At 39.6% G+C, this 21,290-nt stretch overlaps 1 protein-coding gene across 10 annotated transcripts in view; it reads right to left on the bottom strand.

The window, feature by feature from the left end:
• Positions 1–316: 316 nt before the first annotated feature.
• Positions 317–21,290, bottom strand: part of CCDC150 (coiled-coil domain containing 150) — a 91,136-nt gene continuing 70,162 nt past the window's right edge. For 9 of the 10 annotated variants that reach the window (XM_070388818.1, XM_070388849.1, XM_070388853.1 and 6 more), the window contains 11 exons: positions 17,602–17,730; positions 16,397–16,566; positions 14,785–14,878; positions 13,826–13,995; positions 12,359–12,485; positions 8,080–8,274; positions 7,572–7,640; positions 7,320–7,481; positions 6,500–6,586; positions 965–1,084; positions 317–679 (listed from right to left, as the gene is read on the bottom strand). In XM_070388818.1, the coding sequence (XP_070244919.1) occupies positions 566–679; positions 965–1,084; positions 6,500–6,586; positions 7,320–7,481; positions 7,572–7,640; positions 8,080–8,274; positions 12,359–12,485; positions 13,826–13,995; positions 14,785–14,878; positions 16,397–16,566; positions 17,602–17,730 (1,437 nt within the window). In that variant the 3' untranslated portion in view covers positions 317–565. The remainder of the gene's footprint in view (positions 680–964; positions 1,085–6,499; positions 6,587–7,319; positions 7,482–7,571; positions 7,641–8,079; positions 8,275–12,358; positions 12,486–13,825; positions 13,996–14,784; positions 14,879–16,396; positions 16,567–17,601; positions 17,731–21,290) is intronic. The other variant, XM_070388856.1, reaches the window with a different exon arrangement.

The raw sequence follows: 21,290 nt of genomic DNA on the forward strand, positions 1-21,290 counted from the left end.
CTCATGGAGCAGAATTCAGTAACTCTGTAAATGTCGAAGGAAGCTGCAAATACAATCTCTGAGATATCTTATATAAAAATAAACACAGTTTTATTAAAGGTGTGCTAGTAATTACCTCGCATAGAAAAATATATGTTTACTAGACAGTGGGAAAGTTTTTACCTTTTTCCAGGTTACTGTATTTCCAGGGATTATCTACTAGATGTTAGACTAGAACATTTCACTGAAAGTATACCATCCATACCTCATTAAATGCTTTTTGATGAAATTTACTTAGGAAAAACAGCCAAGTATCATGCAACAACATCTCCTATCATAAAACACATGAATATAAATTTATTGGGTGGAAAATAGGGAAAGGGACAAAAAAGATGGGATGGTTCTGAATTGATATCGAAGAATTCATAAAAGGATAAACTTTTATGTTTTAGGTCCAAAATCCTCAGCCCACATCAAAGACTTCATGTTCTGATGACTGTTGAAACAGGCCAGCCCTAGTTGCTGGACTCAGGCAATCAGGGTGATGAAGCTGTTCTAAGTTGAAGAAGCTGCTCTGTCAAGGACATCACTTTCTCTCTTGTTCAGAGTGGCACTTCTTGGGCACAAGTCTATTCCGTTTATTCTCCCATCGATGCAGAGCAGACTGGTTTGACACGCTGTTGTGCCTTTTATCTTGGTCCTGTTGGAAAGAACACACACCCCAAACTGTTCAAAACAACTGCAGAGCTGAGGACCTATTTTGTCTTTATGAAGATTTTTTTTTTTCATAAATATAGGTGGTTCTAATCTAGACAGCATGAGAGAAGTAGAACTTTTAAGAAAGAAATTCAGTTCACTGGTTTTCTAAGCAGTAAAGAAATCTACAAATTAGTGGAGCGAGTAGCTGGATGAAGAGAGAACTTGTGTAATTAGAAATCTGAGAAGGAACAAATCCAGAATTGCTTAAGACAGTTAAATATTCTACCTCTTCCCGCCACCTGTCTTCCCGGGGAAGCCTCTGCAACCGGTTTTTGGTCAGCTCGAGTTGTAGACCGTCAAATCTGCACTTAAACCAGCGGTGAGCTTCTTCCAGGTTAGCTGTTATCTGAATGTGCAAATGTTATTAAAAATTACAATAAAGAAACAGTTGTAAGTTTTTTTGTGTGCTAGTTTGACTCTTTTTACACTGTATAATGTAAAAGCTTTATTTCCCCCCCACAATTAGCAAGGGGGTTTCACATTAGTGTGAAAGTTTTCTTACTATAGCCAGTTTGAGAGACTTTTTACCTAGATATTAAAGACTCACATTCTGACTGCATGGTCTTTGCAATCTATTTGCATGTACACATCCTCCTATAGATGAGAGAATAATTTTTGAATGTGGAGTTAAAGAATGCATGCAGCCCTGCATTAATAAAATATTGTTAATATTTTCTGGATGTGAAGTGAGGTGAGAGAGGACTCAAGTTAAGGTAGGCATGAAAGTGTCAGATGGCACTGAAAATTAACGTGGTGGTGTGAACCACATTCGGAATGTGACTTCTGTTCTCTAAGACTAAATACTTCTCCAGAGTCACTAAACTATAAAGACTAGATTTTTTCTGCTGTGTTTTATGAAAGTAATAGAATAAATCAGCAAGAACACTGGAGTAGCTTAGTGTAAATTGTACTCTTTATTTCCTTTATCAAAATATTTTATACTTTAGCCCCTAAGCACAAACTTCCAAATTATCTTTGTCAGACTTGAAAACAGTCCCTCTAATAGTCTGCCTTTGAAGATGATCTGGAATTAGTTTCATTTACTTGACAAATATCTGACTGCCTAAATATGCCTGGCACTCCACTAAGTATTTGGGATATTCTAATATTTTGAACATGGAGCCAACAGGCTTTTATATAAAGGCTGCTTCAAAATGGCTCTACAACATATCCTCTAGAATAAAAAGTAAAATGACTAACTTCCCTCTCTTGATTATGTTTCATGGACAGCATTTTCATGTTTTGACTCAGTTCTCAGAGAGTAGGCAAATTTGAGAGCAGAGGCTTCATCTGGCTTGTTCACCCTCTAATCTCCATCACCTAGCACAGCCATGTAACAGGTCCTCAAATCTGTGCTATTATGTACATGTCTCCTATTAACCAGGGCACAGTGTGGGTAGAAGTGTGAGATAAGAAAACAGAGCTCCCCTTGTCAGTAATTCTTAGAAAGCCACAAAGCTAAGTGTTTTCCAGTCTGTGCATCCTGATGGCAGACACCTCTCCCACCCAAACGAAACTCTACTTTTCTCCGGCACTCTATCCGAAGTGGAGGGCATGATACTTGTAATGGCATCATACATTATATCTCCTCTTGTATGGTGAATGAGAAGGGAGCTAACGTATATTCAAACTTACTCCGAGCCATCTATCAGAGTACCAGTGGTAGGTAACAACTTCCTATTACAGATGTGGTAACTGATGAGTTAAACAATGTAAGCGTACTTTACTTAGGCTAGTAAGTGTCACAGTTGGCAAACTCACAACAGGAGTCCATAAGCCATTTAATATACCATTCTGAAAGTCATACTGTCATGTAATTTAATGGCTACAAAAGGGACAAGCTGGCAGCAATGTCACTGTGCTACCTTTAGCCAAAGAATCTCTTCCCTTATCTGGATAATGAGGGGTGGTCGTAGTAGACTAATAATTTCGAAGATCTTTTCCAGTTCTAAAAAATGTAGGATTTTACAAATAGCTCCTATAAATCAACAAAATACCCAGCTGAAAAGTGGGTTTTTGTTTTGTAAATAGACATTTCTATAAAGAAGACATACAGATGGCCAGTAGGCACATGAAAAGATGCACAATATTGCTAATTATTAGAGAAATGCAAATCAAAACTACAAGATGCTACGTCACATTGGTCAGAATGGCCATCATTAAAAAGTCTATAAATAACAAATCCTGGTGAGGGTGTGGAGAAAAGGGACCCACTTACACTGCTCATGGGAACGCACACTGGCGCAGCCACAACGGAAACAGTATGCAGGTTCCTGACAAAGTCAGAGTTACCACACGATCCAGCAATCTACTCCTGGGCACACTCCTGGACAAAACTATAATTCCAAATGATACATGCACCCTGATGGTCACAGCAGCACTATGACGAGAGCCAAGACACGGAAACAACCCAAATGTCCATCGATAGCCGAAGAGATAAAGAAGATATGGTACATATACACAATGGAGTATTACTCATCCGTAAGAAAGAATGAAATAATGCCACTGGCAGCAACACAGATGGACCTAGAGATTATCAGACCAAGTGAAGTAAGTCAGAAAGGAAAAACACCATATGACAGCACTTATATATGGAATCTAAAATACGACAGAAATGAACATATCTATGAAACAGACACACAGACATAGAGAACAAATTTGTGGTTACCAAGGGGGAAGGAAGTCGGGGAGGGAAGGATTCAGAGTTTGGGATTAGCAGATACAAACTAGTATACATAGGATGGATAGACAACAGGGTCCTACTGTACAGCACAGAGAACTGAAGTCAGTATCCTGTGATAAATCACAATGAAAAAGAATATATGTATAACCAAGCACTCTGCTACATTGCAGAAATTAACACAATGTTAATATCTTCATCAAAAAGGCCTATTTAAGAGAAATCAAATTCACAAATTAATAAGGTCTACTTTGTATTTCTAGTTATTGGTGGTAAAGTGTTTCTACTTTTATTCAGTTCAGTTCAGTTCAGTCATGTCCGACTCTGCGACCCCATGAATCGCAGCATGCCAGATTTAAGGGCCTAGATCTGATAGATAGAGTGCCCGATGAACTATGGACGGAGGTTCGTGACATTGTACAGGAGACAGGGATCAAGAACATCCCCATGGAAAAAAATGCAGAAAAGAAAAATGGCTGTCTGAGGAGGCCTTACAAATAGTTCTGAAAAGAAGAGAAGCGAAAAGCAAAGGAGAAAAGGAAAGATATAAACATCTGAATGCAGAGTTCCAAAGAATAGCAAGGAGAGATAAGAAAGCCTTCCTCAGTGATCAATGCAAAGAAAAAGAGGAAAACAACAGAATGGGAAAGACTAGAGATCTCTTCAAGAAAATTAGAGATACCAAGGGAACATTTCATGCAAAGATGGGCTCGATAAAGGACAGAAATGGTATGGACCTAACAGAAGCAGAAGATATTAAGAAGAAGTGGCAAGAATACACAGAAGAACTGTACAAAAAAGATCTTCACGACCAAGATAATTACAATGTTGTGATCACTCACCTAGAGCCAGACATCCTGGAATGTGAAGCCAAGTGGGCCTTAGAAAGCATCACTACGAACAAAGCTAGTGGAGGTGATGGAATTCCAGTTGAGCTATTTCAAATCCTGAAAGATGATGCTGTCAAAGTGCCGCACTCAATATGAGAGCAAATTTGGAAAACTCAGCAGTGGCCACAGGACTGGAAAAGATCAGTTTTCATTCCATTCTCAAAGAAAGGCAATGCCAAAGAATGCTCAAACTACCGCACAACTGCACTCATCTCACACGCTAGTAAAGTAATGGCTCAAAATTCTCCAAGCCAGGCTTCAGCAATACGTGAACCGTGAACTTCCAGATGTTCAAGCTGGTTTTAGAAAAGGCAGAGGAACCAGAGATCAAATTGCCAACATCCGCTGGATCGTGCAAAAAGCAAAAGAGTTCCAGAAAAACATCTATTTCTGCTTTATTGACTATGCCAAAGCCTTTGACTGTGTGGATCACAATAAACTGTGGAAAATTCTGAAAGAGATGGGAATACCAGACCACCTGACCTGCCTCTTGAGAAACCTATATGCAGGTCAGGAAGCAATAGTTAGAACTGGCCATGGAACAACAGACTGGTTCGAAATAGGAAAAGGAGTACGTCAAGGCTGTATATTGTCACCCTGCTTAGTTAACTTATATGCAGAGTACATCATGAGAAACGCTGGACTGGAAGAAGCACAAGCTGGAATCAAGATTGCCAGGAGAAATATCAGTGACCTCAGATATGCAGATGACATCACCCTTATGGCAGAAAGTGAAGAGGAACTCAAAAGCCTCTTGATGAAAGTGAAAGTGGAGAGTGAAAAAGTTGGCTTAAAGCTCAACATTCAGAAAACGAAGATCATGGCATCTGGTCCCATAACTTCATGGGAAATAGATGGGGAAACAGTGGAAACAGTGTCAGACTTTATTTTTGGGGGCTTCAAAATCACAGCAGATGGTGACTGCAGCCATGAAATTAAAAGATGCTTACTCCTTGGAAGGAAAGTTATGACTAACCTAGATAGCATATTCAAAAGCAGAGACATTTCTTTGCCAACAAAGGTCCATCTAGTCAAGGCTATGGTTTTTCCTGTGGTCATGTATGGATGTGAGAATTGGACTGTGCAGAAGGCTGAGCGCCGAAGAATTGATGCTTTTGAACTGTGGTGTTGGAGAAGACTCTTGAGAGTCCCTTGGACTGCAAGGAGATCCAACCAGTCCATTCTGAAGGAGATCAGCCCTGGGATTTCTTTGGAAAGAATGATGCTAAAGCTGAAACTCCAGTACTTTGGCCACCTCATGCGAAGAGTTGACTCATTGGAAAAGACTCTGATGCTGGGAGGGATTGGGGGCAGGAGGAGAAGGGGACGACAGAGGATGAGATGGATGGATGGCATCACTGACTCGATGGACCTGAGTCTGAGTGTACTCCGGGACTTGGTGATGGACAGGGAGGCTTGGTGTGCTATGATTCATGGGGTCGCAAAGAGTCGGACACGACTGAGCGACTGAACTGAACTGAACTGAACTGAGGCCTCCCTGTCCATCACCAACTCCCAGAGTTCAACCAAACTCATGTGCATCGAGTCGGTGATGCCATCCAGCCATCTCATCCTCTGTCGTCCCCTTCTCCTCCTGCCCCCAATCCCTCCCAGCATCAGGGTCTTTTCTAATGAGTCAACTCTTAGCATGAGGTGGCCAAAGTTTGGAATTTCAGCTTTAGCATCATTCCTTCCAAAGAACACCCAGGACTAGTCTCCTTTAGGATGGACTGGTTGGATCTCCTTGCAGTCCAAGGGACTCTCAAGAGTCTTCTCCAACACCACAGTTCAAAAGCATAAACTCTTTGACACTCAGCTTTCTTCAGAGTCCAACTTTCACATCCATACATGACTACTGGAAAAACCATAGCCTAGACTAGACAGACCTTTGTTGGCAAAGTAATAGGTCTGCTTTCGTGTCAAACAATAATCACTAAAATTCAAACACACGCTGGTCTTCCCTTATATCTAGTGGTAGGGACTTGGACTATCAAGTTAATATCAGTATTTCAGTATTCTATGATCTCATCAAGACACAGAATCTTAATCTAAAACTATTTGCTCTTTATAACATGTTAGAGGCGATAGTGAGTAAGGTATTGGTTCTTGCCTTTTGCACTCTGAGAACTGTGTTAATGGAGGATTTTATAGAGACTTTTGTGTTTCAGGGTCGTTCATGTATCTGGCTCACCTGCTCTGATTCCACACTGGCTTCTTTCAGCTTATTCTCTGTCGCCTCTTTACATTTCTTTAGGTGTCTGATAGTTTCTTCCAATTCCTGAACATGTGATACAAAGATTTTTACAAACTCCCAATGTGCCATATATGGGAGAAAAACCTTCAATATTGTAATAAATTACAAGACAAACCAAATTATGAAAGTATGATGGGATACTTTCTAATTCCAGGTACTACCAGACTACAAGCTAAAAACTTGTTTTCAGTTTAACTGACTGTATACACATTTGTACATGATGACAGATATTGATTTACTGATTCTCCTGAGGAAAGGTGATTAATATTTCTTTCTAGAACTGAGGGAATAGTATTTGTAGCAGACAATCTCTATTGGCAGGCAAGAGCTTGATGCTCTCCTTAAGTCCCTTTTCAGGAATAAAACATGCTTTTCATTAGGTTGGAGCAGGCAAAAGTCCTGTAATGGCAACAGACAGATAGATCTGAGCTCTGGGAAGAACCAAGGAGTCTAAAGTTCCTGAAAGACTATGAAATTCAGAAGTCTTACTCAGTAACTAGTACTTTGCATATGTGAGCCTTAGCTTTTCTTTAAAAATGAGTTTGTTTGTTCTTTTTACATTGAAAATGACAATGAGGTGCCATATTCAAAGCTACAGGCTTCTTCCTAGATATGATTCTAAGGTCTTAGCTAAGATGAACAACTTGGAAATCTGTTTTCTTCTCTAGAGCCTAGAAAAGCAATATGCCCTAATGCTGGGCTCAGCACATGGCACTTGCTGCTCATCTCTGAGAGGAATCCTAGGAAGCCTTTTCACCTGGCACCGATTCTCCAGCTCCTGCCTCAGCTTCCGCTCGGCCTCAAGGCGCAGCTCTTGCTGTTTATTCCGTGCTGAGGTGTCATACTGGCTCCTGGCCAACAGCTGCATCTCCTTCTGCAGGTTAGTCATTTCAGATACAAATTTCTGGATACTCAGTGACTGTAGGGCACAAAGAGGGAAGACGGTTGACGAACCTGCCCAAGTTTGGGATTTTACACGAATGGTAAACAGTGTGTGGACATCATCTACCTGTTCGTAGTTTTTTTTCTGATACTGATCCTTAATTAGCTCCATTTGCCTCAATTCTGTTTCTATTTGCTGAAAGTAAATGTGGAAATAACATAGAAAGATAATCAGTGGAAAAACAGGCTTGCTTTTTTTTGCCTATAGGAGGATGACAGAAAGAATCCCACATGAGACCCAGTTATCAGTTCTTGCTGGGCTCTTCTTCCATCCAGCCCACTGACCCCAATAGAGCCAAGTCCTATACAATCACTGCGGGAGAGACAGCTAGGAGCCAGGATGGGACACTGGCAGCTAATGAGCAGCCAAACATTCACACAGCAGTATCTTTGCTGGAAAAAAAGAGAGTACCCATCCCCTTCAAGGCAGTCTGCCCACATCCCAGGTATAGCTATAATTCCCAGAGATCACAGGGGAGTGTTAGAGCTCTGAGACCATCTTCCTCCAACACCACTGCCTGCCTGGGTCCTCATCGATACTAGGAGGTCAGAGGAGACAGGGTTTCTCAGACAACCTTCATCCTCTCTACGTTCTGAGCGTTATTCGCCTTGGCGGACAAGTGGAGCTTAATTTGGGCCCTTTGATTCTTTATTTTCTCCTTGCTGCTATTCAGTAGCTTTTCCAGCTCTGTAAGTTTCTGCCGCAGCTCTCGGTTGGTCCGGGACACTTCCACTGATCTGAAGTTGGCTTCATCAAGGGCTTTCTTCATCTGTGGGACACAAAGGGAAAATGAGAACATTTTAACCTTCCATTCAGTAAGAGAAGGTTATGTTTAACTGTGTCTCTATATTTTGTTCTCCTTGGACTATTCTTTTAAAAAGGAGGTTTAAGTAAGGCTAGTGATTTAACACTAAAAAACACGATCTTTCTTAGAACACATAAACAATATAAATATATGTTCATCATATATTAAGAGCATGGCTTTTGTATCAGACACTTTAAATCTCAACTTCACCAGTCACTAGTCAAGTAATTTCAGATAACATCCTTAAGCCTTGGGTGCATCGCTGGAGAACTGTGTGAATAGGCTACCTAATAGGAGTCATGTAACAGTAAAACAAGGTAGAAAAAGAATATAGAGCCTGACACACACTAATTGCTCAGTGATCATTACCATGCCTTAAAGCTTTTTTTTTTTAAGATTAAGCTCATCTCTGTCACTTGTGATGTCATGTTTGGAGAAGTGAAAATAAATTATATGGTAGTTTATGTAATGGACTTCCTTGGTAGCTCAGCTGCTAAAGAATCTGCCTGCAATTCAGGAGGATCCTGGTTTGATTCCTGGGTCAGGAAGATCCCTGGGTCTGGAAGATCACCTGGAGAAGGGATAGGCTACCCACTCCAGTATTCTTGGGTTTCCCTGGTGGCTCAGATGGTAAAGAATCTGCCTGCAATGTGGGAGACCTGGATTTGATCCCTGGATTGGGAAGATCCCCTGGAGGAGGGCATGGCAACCCACTCCAGTATTCTTGCCTGGAGAATCTCCATGGACAGAGGAGCCTGGTGGGCTGCAGTCCCTGGGGTAGCAAAGAGTCAGACATGACTGAGTGACTAAGCACACATGTAAATACCTATCAGCTACTGACCATTGGTGCATGCATTTATTTTTAATTGGAATATATTTTTATATTATTGCTTTTCTATTGAGGTATAGTTGATTTATAATATTTTTAGGTATATGAGTGATTAAAATATAGATTATACTCGTTATAATTTTTTTAGATTATACTCCAGCTATATTCCATGTGCTGTATAATATACCCTTATAGCTTATTTATTTTACATAATAATTTGTACTTACTGCTTTTAGAAATTTTAGGAAACTTGTCTGGTGGTAAAATAACAGTGATTATTAATTAAAAAAACAATACAACAGGCCCAAAACAAAATGACCTATGCTAAGCCCTACTGTCACCAAACTTAATTAGTTTTGGCTCTCCCAGAAATGGACTCTCAAACCAGTCAATCAGGAATCATCTGATCAGCATTAGTTGGGTAATCTGCCTGGTAGACACCTGCCATCCACTAAAGGAAGTAAGTTTGCCATAACCCATCTACTTTTTTCCCTAGTTTAACTCTCTTGTTCCTGCTCCCTTCTGCCTATAAGAGTCTTCCATTTTGTACAACTCCTCAGAGTGCCTTCTACTGCAATCAATGGCATAATGTCCAATTCAAAAGGATTTTTGTTCAAATAAACTCTTAATTTTACTTTGCCTCAATTTATCTTTTAACATTACTTAAATCATTTTACAGAGTTCCTCTCCTCCTCTTGGATCCTTGAATTTTTAGGAAGAAGCACCTAAAAAGTACCACTTGATTTTTAGGAAGAGGCAGCTGAGAAGGGAGAAGATAGGAAGGTGGTATTCTCTATGGCCGGGAAGTGTTTAACATGTCAAAGAAAGAACCAAAATAATGTTACTTTTTCTCTTTATACTAGCTCATTCCTTCAGCTCCTAAATTCACACTACAGTGTTGTCTTTTATCACCCAACCAAATTTCTGTTAGACATTCCACCATTATCTCAATCACAGCTTTGTCAAAACTGGGTAAGCCTTAAAAATTATCACTTACTTTGCACTTATGTTCAGTTCAGTCGCTCAGTTGTGTCTGACTCTTTGCGACCCCATGAATCGCAGCACACCAGGCCTCCCTGTCCATCACCAACTCCCAGAGTTCACTGAGACTCACGTCCATTGAGTCAGTGATGCCATCCAGCCATCTCATCCTCTGTCGTCCCCTTCTCCTCCTGCCCCCAATCCCTCCCAGCATCAGAGTCTTTTCCAATGGGTCAACTCTTCGCATCAGGTGGCCAAAGTACTGAAGTTTCAGCTTTAGCATCATTCCTTCCAAAGAATACCCAGGACTGATCTCCTTCAGAATGGACTGGTTGGATCTCCTTGCAGTCTAAGGGACTCTCAAGAGTCTTCTCCAACACCACAGTTCAAAAGCATTAATTCTTAGGCACTCAGCTTTCTTCACAGTCCAACTCTCACACCCATACATGACCACTGGAAAAACCATAGCCTTGACTAGATGGACCTTTGTTGGCAAAGAAACGTCTCTGCTTTTGAATATGCTATCTAGGTTGGTCATAACTTTCCTTCCAAGGAGTAAGCGTCTTTTAATTTCATGGCTGCAATCACCATCTACAGTGATTCTGGAGCCCAAAAAATAAAGTCTAACACTGTTTCCACTGTTTCCCCATCTATTTCCCATGAAGTGATTGGACCAGATGCCATGATCTTAGTAATTACTTTTCATATATTTTCCAATTTAATCCTCTAAACCACCTTGGAAAGTAGTTGTGATGATTTCCATTTTATGATCAAGGAAACATTCAGAAGTTCCATTTTATGATCAAGGAAACAGACTCAAAAGTTCAGTCGTCTGCGCAGATAGTAAATTACCACATTGCTTTTAAGAGGCAGAGCTGAGGCACTTAAACAGTGCACCCTGATGCCACCTCTGTGGCTAACTGCTCAAGACAGCACTAATACTACTGTTCTTTGGTCTCCTGCACAAGTTCGCGATCTTCACTGATTCCTGTTAAAAGGGTTTAAACTAAGTATTCTGAACAACTACCTCTGATTAAAGGTATCTTTAATTTCAGTGTCCATTTTTGTTTCCCACAGAAATTGTTTTTATTATAATATTTATACAGTGCTTTTGCAATTTACAAAGTACCATATAAACAGTTGAATCTGATTTTTGGGACTGCTCCTTGTAAACTGCAAAGCAATGCACTAAATCTGGCAAAATACAGACCAGCCACTCCAGCTAAGTCTTGGAATTATTTTAATTACTCCCTCCCCTTTGCTTATGATACATTTTGTGTATGTTTGATTTTTCTATTAAAAATAGCTTTTTAAATTTATTCTCTACTTTCAACAGAACCGCTTTTCTTTAATCTGAAGCCCGAAGTAACTGCTGTAGTTCCCATTAGCCTCCATGTTTCCGGTTTATCTTCATTATTATTTACTTTCCACTGCCAACAGACTAACCTACTTAAAACTGTGCTTACATCCTTCTCAGAAACCTACAGTGCTTTACTTTTACCTAACAGTTTCCAGCCAATATTCTGGTAGTTAAGACCATCTACCAGCTGGTTTCCTCGACTAGCCCTTCTTTCTCAGAAATTTCCTAGTCTCTGCTTTAATCAAGACAGGCAAATGCTTTTCCTTTGCTCACATATCCTGTTCATTTTTCATTTGCTTATCCTGCTACATAGCGTGTCCTACCCCTGAAAACTCTGCCAGTCTCAGTCCCGTACTGTGGTCAAGCTTCCCTCTTCTTCCAGCACCCAGCCAGCCTAAAACAAACCTTCCCTTACTCTGCATTCATTTAAAATTGTACATAGCTTCTAAATATCAGAGAGTCTTCTGACGTCTTCCTTACTTGTCTCATGTAAGAGGGGAGGTGACAAATAAGGGGTCATTTAGTACAGACCATGTCTTCTACTGTTTTTAAATATGCCTCTCAGGAGAAGGTAGGTGCGTGATGGATGCTAGTGAAGTGGACTGAGGAGATAGGTGACTGCTATCTGTCTAACAGATGGCAGTCTCCTCCTTTCTCTTTACCACTCAAGTTACTATTCTCCAAGGGGAAGACTATCATCAAGGCATTCCTTCACTGGGCAGATAACTGTATATCAAACAGCTTAGAGCTGCATCTCACTTGCTGGTGAAAGGAGAATTAGAAGAGCTAAAGAGCAACTGCAGCCATTCTCAGGAATCCTCTAGCTAGCAACCATCTGGAGACGGACGTTATGTGTCTTTTGTCACGTGCCTCCATACCTCAGTTACTTCCCGCTGTGCTGCTTTCCTGGCAGTTTCTCTCTCAATTTGAAACTGCTTTCTTAGAGCATCTATGCGTTCAGCATGCAATTCTGCTTCTATTTTGGATTCTTCACTCATCCGTTCTCTGTTTTGGAAGAGAGATGTTAAATCACCTTTAGAAAACCTCTTAGGTGGTATGATTTACAACTGAGCAGATCAGTCACCATGTAAAATCACTGATCTGTAACTCATTAACAGAAAGAAAAATAAGCATTTACCTACGGCCTTAAAAGACAAAGTCATTAATATAAAGAGATCCACCTTTAAGAGTGAAAACACATATTCTTATTTTAACCAATACTGAATAGTCCAGAGCCAGCAGCATTTCACCAGAATATACAATTTGTACAGATTACAAACATGAAAAATACTCTCTTAGCTTTAGCTTATATAAATACGCTCTGCAATATCAGTATGTTCACTACCTGAAAGGAATAAAGATAAATGGGCATAATATATTTCCTTTGGGCATAAATTTTCATGGGATGTTATTAATATCTAAATCATATTTGCCTAGATAAAGTTTAAGAAAAAAACTCCAGTGGCTTGACTTGAATTAGAAGCACTTGAGCTAACTAATCTCAGGGCAAAATGGAAAACAATTAATGGTCGAGTATCTGCTTAAATGGAATTATCCCACTCCTGGAGGGGTTATTTCCATTCAGGCTTCTGTTGTTCCTTTTCCAAATCATGCCTTTGAAGGACACATAAGCTTCTGATAGAAAAGGTTTGGCAAAAATGTGTATGTGTCCCTCCTGAATTGGTTTAAAATTTCCTGTGGTCATGTATGGATGTGAGAGTTGGACTGTGAAGAAGGCTGAGTGCCGAAGAATTGATGCTTTTGAACTGTGGTGTTGGAAAAGACTCTTGAGAGTCCCTTGGACTGCAAGGAGATCCAACCAGTCCATTCTGAAGGAGATCAGCCCTGGGATTTCTTTGGAAGGAATGATGCTAAAGCTGAAACTCCAGTACTCTGGCCACCTCATGTGAAGAGTTGATTCATTGGAAAAGACCCTGATGCTGGGAGGGATTGGGGGCAGGAGGAGAAGGGGATGACAGAGGATGAGATGGCTGGATGGCATCACTGACTCGATGGACGTGAGTCTCAGTGAACTCCAGGAGTTGGTGATGGACAGGGAGGCCTGGTGTGCTGTGATTCATGGAGTCGCAAAGAGTCGGACACGACTGAGCGACTGATCTGATCTGATCATGTACAGAAGATCAACACCGGATGAGGAAAGAGCTGAAGAGGAGCATATCCCAGCCAGCATCCTCTGGTGTTTAGCTACGCCTGTCACCTTCACGTCGTTCTGCAGGAGGACCAGCTCAAAGTAGGGAAAAAGCTTTAACTGGTTTATGTGAATGAGCCAGACTTACTCTCCCAGAGGCTCTTCCCTAATTTCACTGTGACTATACTGCTCTTACTTAAAGGTTTCCAAATTCTGTCGCTCAAGTTCTTTGCTTTCCAATTTCTCTTGAACATGATCAAGCTTTGTTTGTAGGTGATTATTTGTCTGGAGAGCTTGCTCCAGGCTCATAGCCAGTTTCCTGTTGTCTTCTCTAGCTACATCTAGAGCTTTTTGTAGAGGTTCCATCTGAAAGAGAAGATTGTTTTTAATCTAGTTGTTCCACTGTAAAAGATACTAGAAGTACATAACACTGTAATATTCCCACTTTAAACTTTGAGACAATAATTATTTGGAACCAGAAACAAAGACTCCAGATGCCTGGGATATGTATGTGAGAACTTATTACAGACAGTGCTTAGCAGACTCTTAGAAGGTGATGGGAAGGGTATGCTCCACTGGTCACTAGAGAGTTTTTGAAAACAGAGCCAACTTATTTATCCTAATTTCTAAAATTTTAAATTAGTTAAATTCCCCTTTTTGATTCTTTAACCTCATTGCCTACAGAGATAAGAATTGGCAACTGCTCCTTGTATATTTCTCTAGAAAAAGCTTATTCATATGAAATATCCCTGTGTATTTTACATGTGTGCATATGTGTAGATACATATTTATATACGTATACACCTATGAACGCATGTATTTCCTTATTTAGTAGGACTACCCTACTTCTAACTGAAGCTACGTTATTTTCTAAGCCCTTTAACATTTGCAATCCCTTATGCATTAATATATGAAAAGAATGTAGACCATATAAGACAAAAAGAATTAGGCACAATTATGGTCCTGGTTTGCTAAATGACTCACTGCAAGATTATAGACCAGTTTCCCATTTGGGAATATGTACTGTTCAAAACTCAGACTTGAATGGGAAGGAAATTTACCTGATTATTTTACTCCATTTTTCCAAAACACTGATATCCCAATAAAATAAAAAAAAAACACTAACATTATCATCTATAAAAACCTGGCTTCTACCTCACTGTTGTGCTGGGCATCGACGACAAGCATTCTGGCCTGCCACTGGTCCACTTCTGCTTCCAGCTTCTGTACCCGCTGTTGATTCAGGGCCCTAAAGATAGAGAGCACAGAGAAAGTGACCACTTTCTAGAAATGGAAAGAACCATCTAGAAATGATACCACTGGGATATACAGGGCACTCTTCCAGGAAGCTGAAATGGCATTAGGTTATGGGCTACAGATGCTCAGAATATGAGAGCTGGCAGGTGATAAATCTGCAGCCTCAGCATCAGAGTAAGAGACTAATTCTCCTGGGGATTGAAAATTTGTCCCATCTCTATGATTCAATTCTTCTTGGTATATCAAACTATCAGGACATGTTAATGACTAAGTTAAAAGCTGGTAATTTTATACTCTCTCTCTATATATATCACTGGCACAAAAATGTATCACCTCTAGATGGACTGGCTTACTCTTGAGATTTCTGCTTTTTACCTAGAATTGTACTGTGAACAGTAAACTGTTTTTTAATACCATCCCCTTGATTTCTTTAAGTTCAGAGGTAACACTGATTCATAACATAAAAAAAAAAAAATTAGCATGATGAAGAATATAAAAGTCATTAATTCTCCCATAACACAGAGGCAATATGTACCAGTAATACATTATACTTACAGGCCTTATTAAACTCAAACCATTTGTTCATTAACCTAAACTGGAAATATGCATATAATTTTTGAAACATTCAAAGGAGTTTTCTTACAGCTGAAAGCAGTTCTCACAATGATTCCTCTAAAATAATTAAATAGTATACTAATAAATGGATAATTAATTCAAAATGAAGTAGATGCCTGGCTTTAATAATCTGACAATTACTATTCTGTAGACCCAAGGGCAGATTTAAATGGTGTAGAAAACAGCAAGGATAAGACAGCATTTATCACATGAATTGCTGGAATACATATTCATTTACACCACTACAAAATCTGTGAATTTTTGGATATCATTTTTATAATTCCAGATTCTCCCAAATTTGCTAATTCTTTAAATACATTTGAATCAGTTCTAATGAGGTGGACGAAACTGGAGCCTATTATACAGAGTGAAGTAAGCCAGAAGGAAAAACACCAATACAGTATACTAACGCATATATATGGAATTTAGAAAGATGGTAACAATAACCCTGTGTATGAGACAGCAAAAGAGACACTGATGTATAGAACAGCCTTATGGACTCTGTGGGAGAGGGAGAGGGTGGGAAGATTTGGGAGAATGGCATTGAAACATGTAAAATATCATGTATCAAACGAGTCACCAGTCCAGGTTCGATGCACGATACTGGATGCTTGGGGACAGTGCACTGGGACAACCCAGAGGGATGGTATGGGGAGGGAGGAGGGAGGAGGGTTCAGGATGGGGAACACATGTATACCTGTGGTGGATTCATTTTGATATTTGGCAAAACTAATACAATTATGTAAAGTTTAAAAATAAAATAAAATTAAATACCATTTTACTACTTTTTTCACAAAGGAAGTAACATAAAGTGACTGTTTCTTGATCACACACTGTTCCCTACTACAACACAGCAGAAAAATACAAGTACAAAGACAAAAATAATCTCTGGTACCTTTCTTTCTTGAGGCCTGCGATCTCTGAATCCCTCCGGCCAAGCTCTATTTGCACTTTTTCCAGAGCACCTTGCATCTTACTGTGTGAAGCCAACACATTCTCCAACATGATCGTCACTTTGCAGTTGTCTTCTTTGGCTTCTGCCAGTTGTCGCTGAAAGTTTCCTACCTAACAGAAGACGAAATAAGACAATATTTTGATCCGGTCTAGTTATTCTTCTGCTGCGGAGTCCTGTGACTGCTAGAAGAGTATCGAAACCAGGTCTGGTACAATGCTAAGAGGAATAAGTGTGTGTGTATATATAAATATATATTTTTTCTTTTGTAATCAAAGCAGTTTTATTTAAATAAACAAGAGAATATAAAATTGTTCTTAAATTCATTTACAATTCCACAGAAATTTCCCACAGATAGGTGTGAGGTATGCTTCTACTATGTTTTAATTGGAGGATAATTGCTTTAAAGTATATTTTATTTTTATTTTATTAAGTTATTCTGACTTTGAGAAAAAGAAAACTAAACCCCAGATCCTATGGCTCCAATGAAAAACTCTGCAGTGCTTCCTGACTATTATCATATCCTAGCACACACATCAGTATTAACTAGAGACATAAGGACCGACAACTTCTTGGGTCTCGAGGTAGTCCCAGGGTGGCCCATACAGGCCCTGCTCAGCTAATCTTACCATGGGCTCAGAAGATGATAACACCTCCGAAGCCCATCAGAATTATCTGAGGGAAAAAAGAACATAAGGGAGAGTGGGAGCCACGGAAGAATGGTGTAAGTCACAGCCCTCTTCAGAGGGGAAGGAGTCTGGGATGTGACCTCTCCTCCCACCGAGAACATACACTGTTAAGCAGAAAGCATTTGGTAATTTAACATAGAATCATAACAATGTTTTATCACATTAATAAGACATAAGTAGGTGGTTATTATTACCAAGGTCAGATGTGTTTCAACAAAAAAAATAGACTTTTGATTAAGAAAGAAAGAAAAAAACACACTGTGAGTTAAATCATCTATTTTTAAGGGAAGTATTTTAAAGTTTTTCTAAAGTTATCTTTTGTAAAAGAAAATTCTCATCTGATCAATCCTCTGTTTTTTTTTAAACTAAAGGTAACAAGAAATGAAAGAATATGGCTCATAAAAATTTTAGAAGCGCTTCATGTCAGTTACACAGTTCACAAAGGGGTTGATGTCTTACCTTCTTGTTCTCTCTGTCCTCCAGAGTTTCAAGGTCCCCTTTCAACTTCTGACTCTCTTTCAGGGCTGCATCACGACCCTTCACTGCTTGTGAAAGCTCCTCTTCATTCTTTTCAAGAAGGGATTTCACCTTAGCAGAAAGAAAGAAACGATAATAAGTGACTTTCTCAAAGCATGATCAGTCAGCAGTTAGAATGTCCTGTGCTTAGTCTCTCAGTCTTGTCTGACTCTTTACGACCCCACCGACTGTTAGCCTGCCAGGCTTCTGTGTCCATGGGGATTCTCCAGGCTAGAATACTAGAGTGGGTAGCTATTTCCTTCTCTAGGGGATCTTCCCAACCCAGGGATTAAACTCAGACCTACTGTATTGCAGGTGGATTCTTTACCATCTGAGCCATAAGGGAAGCTCTGGTTAGAATAAGACACAGCAATTTAGAAGCCAAACTTAAAATGTTAAATTAAATATGCTTATTTAATTAAATATGCTTATCTATAATTGCAAAAAAAAAAAAAAAAACTAGCTCTAGTAGCTGTTTTTCCCCTTAAAACTACAAAGGAAAAAAAAATTTAATAAACATGTGCAAATCTCTAATATATATGTCAATATGAAAAGCCTGGAATGAGGGACATGGGAGATAAGACTATGATTATGATGGCTATTATATGGCACAAGGAACTCTTCTCAATACTCTGTAATGACCTAATGGGAAAAGAGTGGATATATGTATAACTGATTCACTTTGCTGTACACCAGAAACTAACATAACACTATAAATAAACTACATACATACCAATAAAAGCTTTAAAATACTAAAAAAAAAAAAAAAAAAACCTCTGATGGTAAGATGAAAACTGGGGGAGAAAACTGGTTATCACAGAATTTGAAAATATGATGTAAATTAACAAAATACATAATAAAAGCAGATGAATAAGTATCAAATAGTGTCAAGAAAATAGTTATAAAAGTGTTCTAAATAGTGTTCTAATCCTAATTAAAAGTATTACAATTTTATATCCCTGAAACACTTTCAGTGTATCTATACAATAATTTCAGATCATCATACTATCTTAAATACTACTCTTTAAAAAAAAAAAAAAAAAATTTTATCTTAAAATAATTATAGACTCACAGGATGTTACAAAATTACTGACAGTCCCCATGCACTCTTCACCCTGCTTCTAATAATGACATCTTTACATCTTCACAATCTTACATGATTGTTAATCAGATTAACAGGACTACAAAAGTTGCAGTTTTCACCATTTTTTAACCTGCATTCCTCTGTGTATGCACACATGCATATAACTGTGTAATCTGATGGCACGCACGTATTCTGGTGACCACCACAGGCAAGACGCAGAACTGCTCCACTGCCACGAAGAGCTCTCTTGTACTGTTTCTTTTGTTCATGTCCTCCCCAAATCCATTCCATGTTCCTTGGCAACCACTAACTTGTTATCATCTTTACTGTTTTTCTCATTTCAAGAATGTCATTTTAAATACTTTAAAATAATTACTTATACAAAAATTAGCATTTTTAAAAGCAGCCATACTGGGATATAGCTGACAAACAGTAAGCTGTGTACATTTAACATGTACAATTTTGAAATATGTATAAACTCTTAAAATCATCACAATAATGAACAATTTCCATTATCTCCAAACTTCCCCTATGCCTTTTAGTAATCAACCCGTTCTCTCTCTCCCTGTTCCTACATGTCCACCCAAGGCCTCCACTGACCTATATTTTCTGGCATTTTTATTTCCTAGAATTTTATATAAATGAAGTATTTTATGTACAGTAAATCCCCTACATATAAATGAGTTCTGTTCTAAGAACGTGCTCATAAGTTCAAATTTGTTCTTAAGTCTAACTGTTAGTCTAGGTACCCAACTAACACAACCAGCTATGTAGTACTGTACTTTAATAGGTTTATAATACTTTTCAGACAATACATAAAAAACAAGCAAACAAAAAATACTTTTAACCTTAAAGTACAGTACCTTGAAAAGTACAGCGGTACAACAACTGGCATACAGGGGCTGACTGGCACCAGGTGAGAAGTGATTGGAAGAGGGAGTGGAGGTGGGAGATGGTTAAGAGTTGCAGGATCATCAGCAAGAGGAGACAGAGGGCAAACTGCAATTTCACTCATGCCTGACACTGATGGCACAGGTTCTGGTTACTTGCTAGATTCATTTCCAGCTACCCTCTTGAAAAAATGATCCAATGACATCTGGGTAGTGTTAGTCACTCAGTCGTATCTGACTTTTTGTGATCCCATGGACTGTAGCCTGGCAGGCTCCTCTTTTCATGGGATTCTTCAGGCAAGAATACTGGAGTGGGTTGCCATTCCCTTCTCCCGAGTATCTTACTGACCCAGGGATACAACCAAGGTCTCTTGCACTGTAGGCAGATTCTTTACCATCTGAGCTACAAGGTCGTATAGCTCTTTGGTAGCACTGGACTCTTTGGTAGCACAGCCATGAAATTAAAAAATGCTGCTCCTTGAAAGAAAAGTTATGACCAACTTAGATAGCATATTAAAAAGCAGAGACATTACTTTGCCAACAAAGGTCCGTCTAGTCAAAGCTATAGCTTTTCCAGAAGTCATGTATGGATGTGAGAGATGAACTATAAAGAAAGCTGAGTGCCAAAAAATTGATGCTTTTGAACTGTGGTGTTGGAGGAGACTCTTGAGAGTCCCTTGGATTGCAAGGACATCCAACCAGTCCATCCTAAAGGAAATCAGTCCTGAATATTCATTGGAAGGACTGATGCTGAAGCTGCTACTCCAATACTTTGGCCACCTGATGCGAAGAACTGACTCATTGGAAAAGACCCTGATGCTGGGAAAGACTGAAGGAGGGAGGAGAAGGGGATGACAGAGGATGAGATGGTTGGATGGCATCACCAACTCATGGACATGAGTCTGTGTAAAGTCCAGGAGTTAATGATGGACAGGGAGGCCTGGCGTGCTGCAGTCCATGGGGTCACCGAGTCGGACATGACTGAGCAACTGAACTGAACTGGACTGTATTCTGAACAGCTGCTGCAGACTTCAAGTACCAGTCTACATTCGAATCCTGTGCCGCCTCAAATAGAACTAACCTTCATGATTGGACACGTGAATGCAAGTTTGAAAGTTCACAACTTGAAGGTTCATATGTAGAGGACATACTGTACTCATTTTGGAATGGTTTGTTTTACTCAGCACAGTTAAGATTCACTCAATCTTCTGCATGTATCAATAGTTCTTCCTTCCTGTTGCTGAACAGTATTCTGCTAGACACTGGAGTTGTTCCAGTTTTCTGTTTTGTTCAGTCGCTCACTAGTGTCTGACTCTTTGCAACCCTATGGACTGCAGTATGCCAGGCTTCCCTGTCCTTCACCATCTCCTGGAGCTTGCTCAAACTCATGTCCATTGAGTCAGTGATGCCATCCAACCATCTCATCCTCTGTCATTCCCTTCTCCTGCCTTCAACCTTTCCCAACATCAGGGTCTTTTCCAATGAGTTGGCTCTTCACATCAGGTGGCCAAAGTATTGAAGCTTCAACATCAGTCCTTCTAATGAACATTCAGGGTTGATTACCTTTAGGATTGACTGGTTTGATCTCCTTGCTGTCCAAGGGACTCTCAAGAGTCTTCTCCAATACCACAGTTCGAAGGCATCAATTCTTTGGCATT

Source organism: Bos mutus, chromosome 2 (genome assembly GCF_027580195.1).
Source record: "Bos mutus isolate GX-2022 chromosome 2, NWIPB_WYAK_1.1, whole genome shotgun sequence".
NCBI classification, from domain to species: Eukaryota; Metazoa; Chordata; class Mammalia; order Artiodactyla; family Bovidae; genus Bos; species Bos mutus.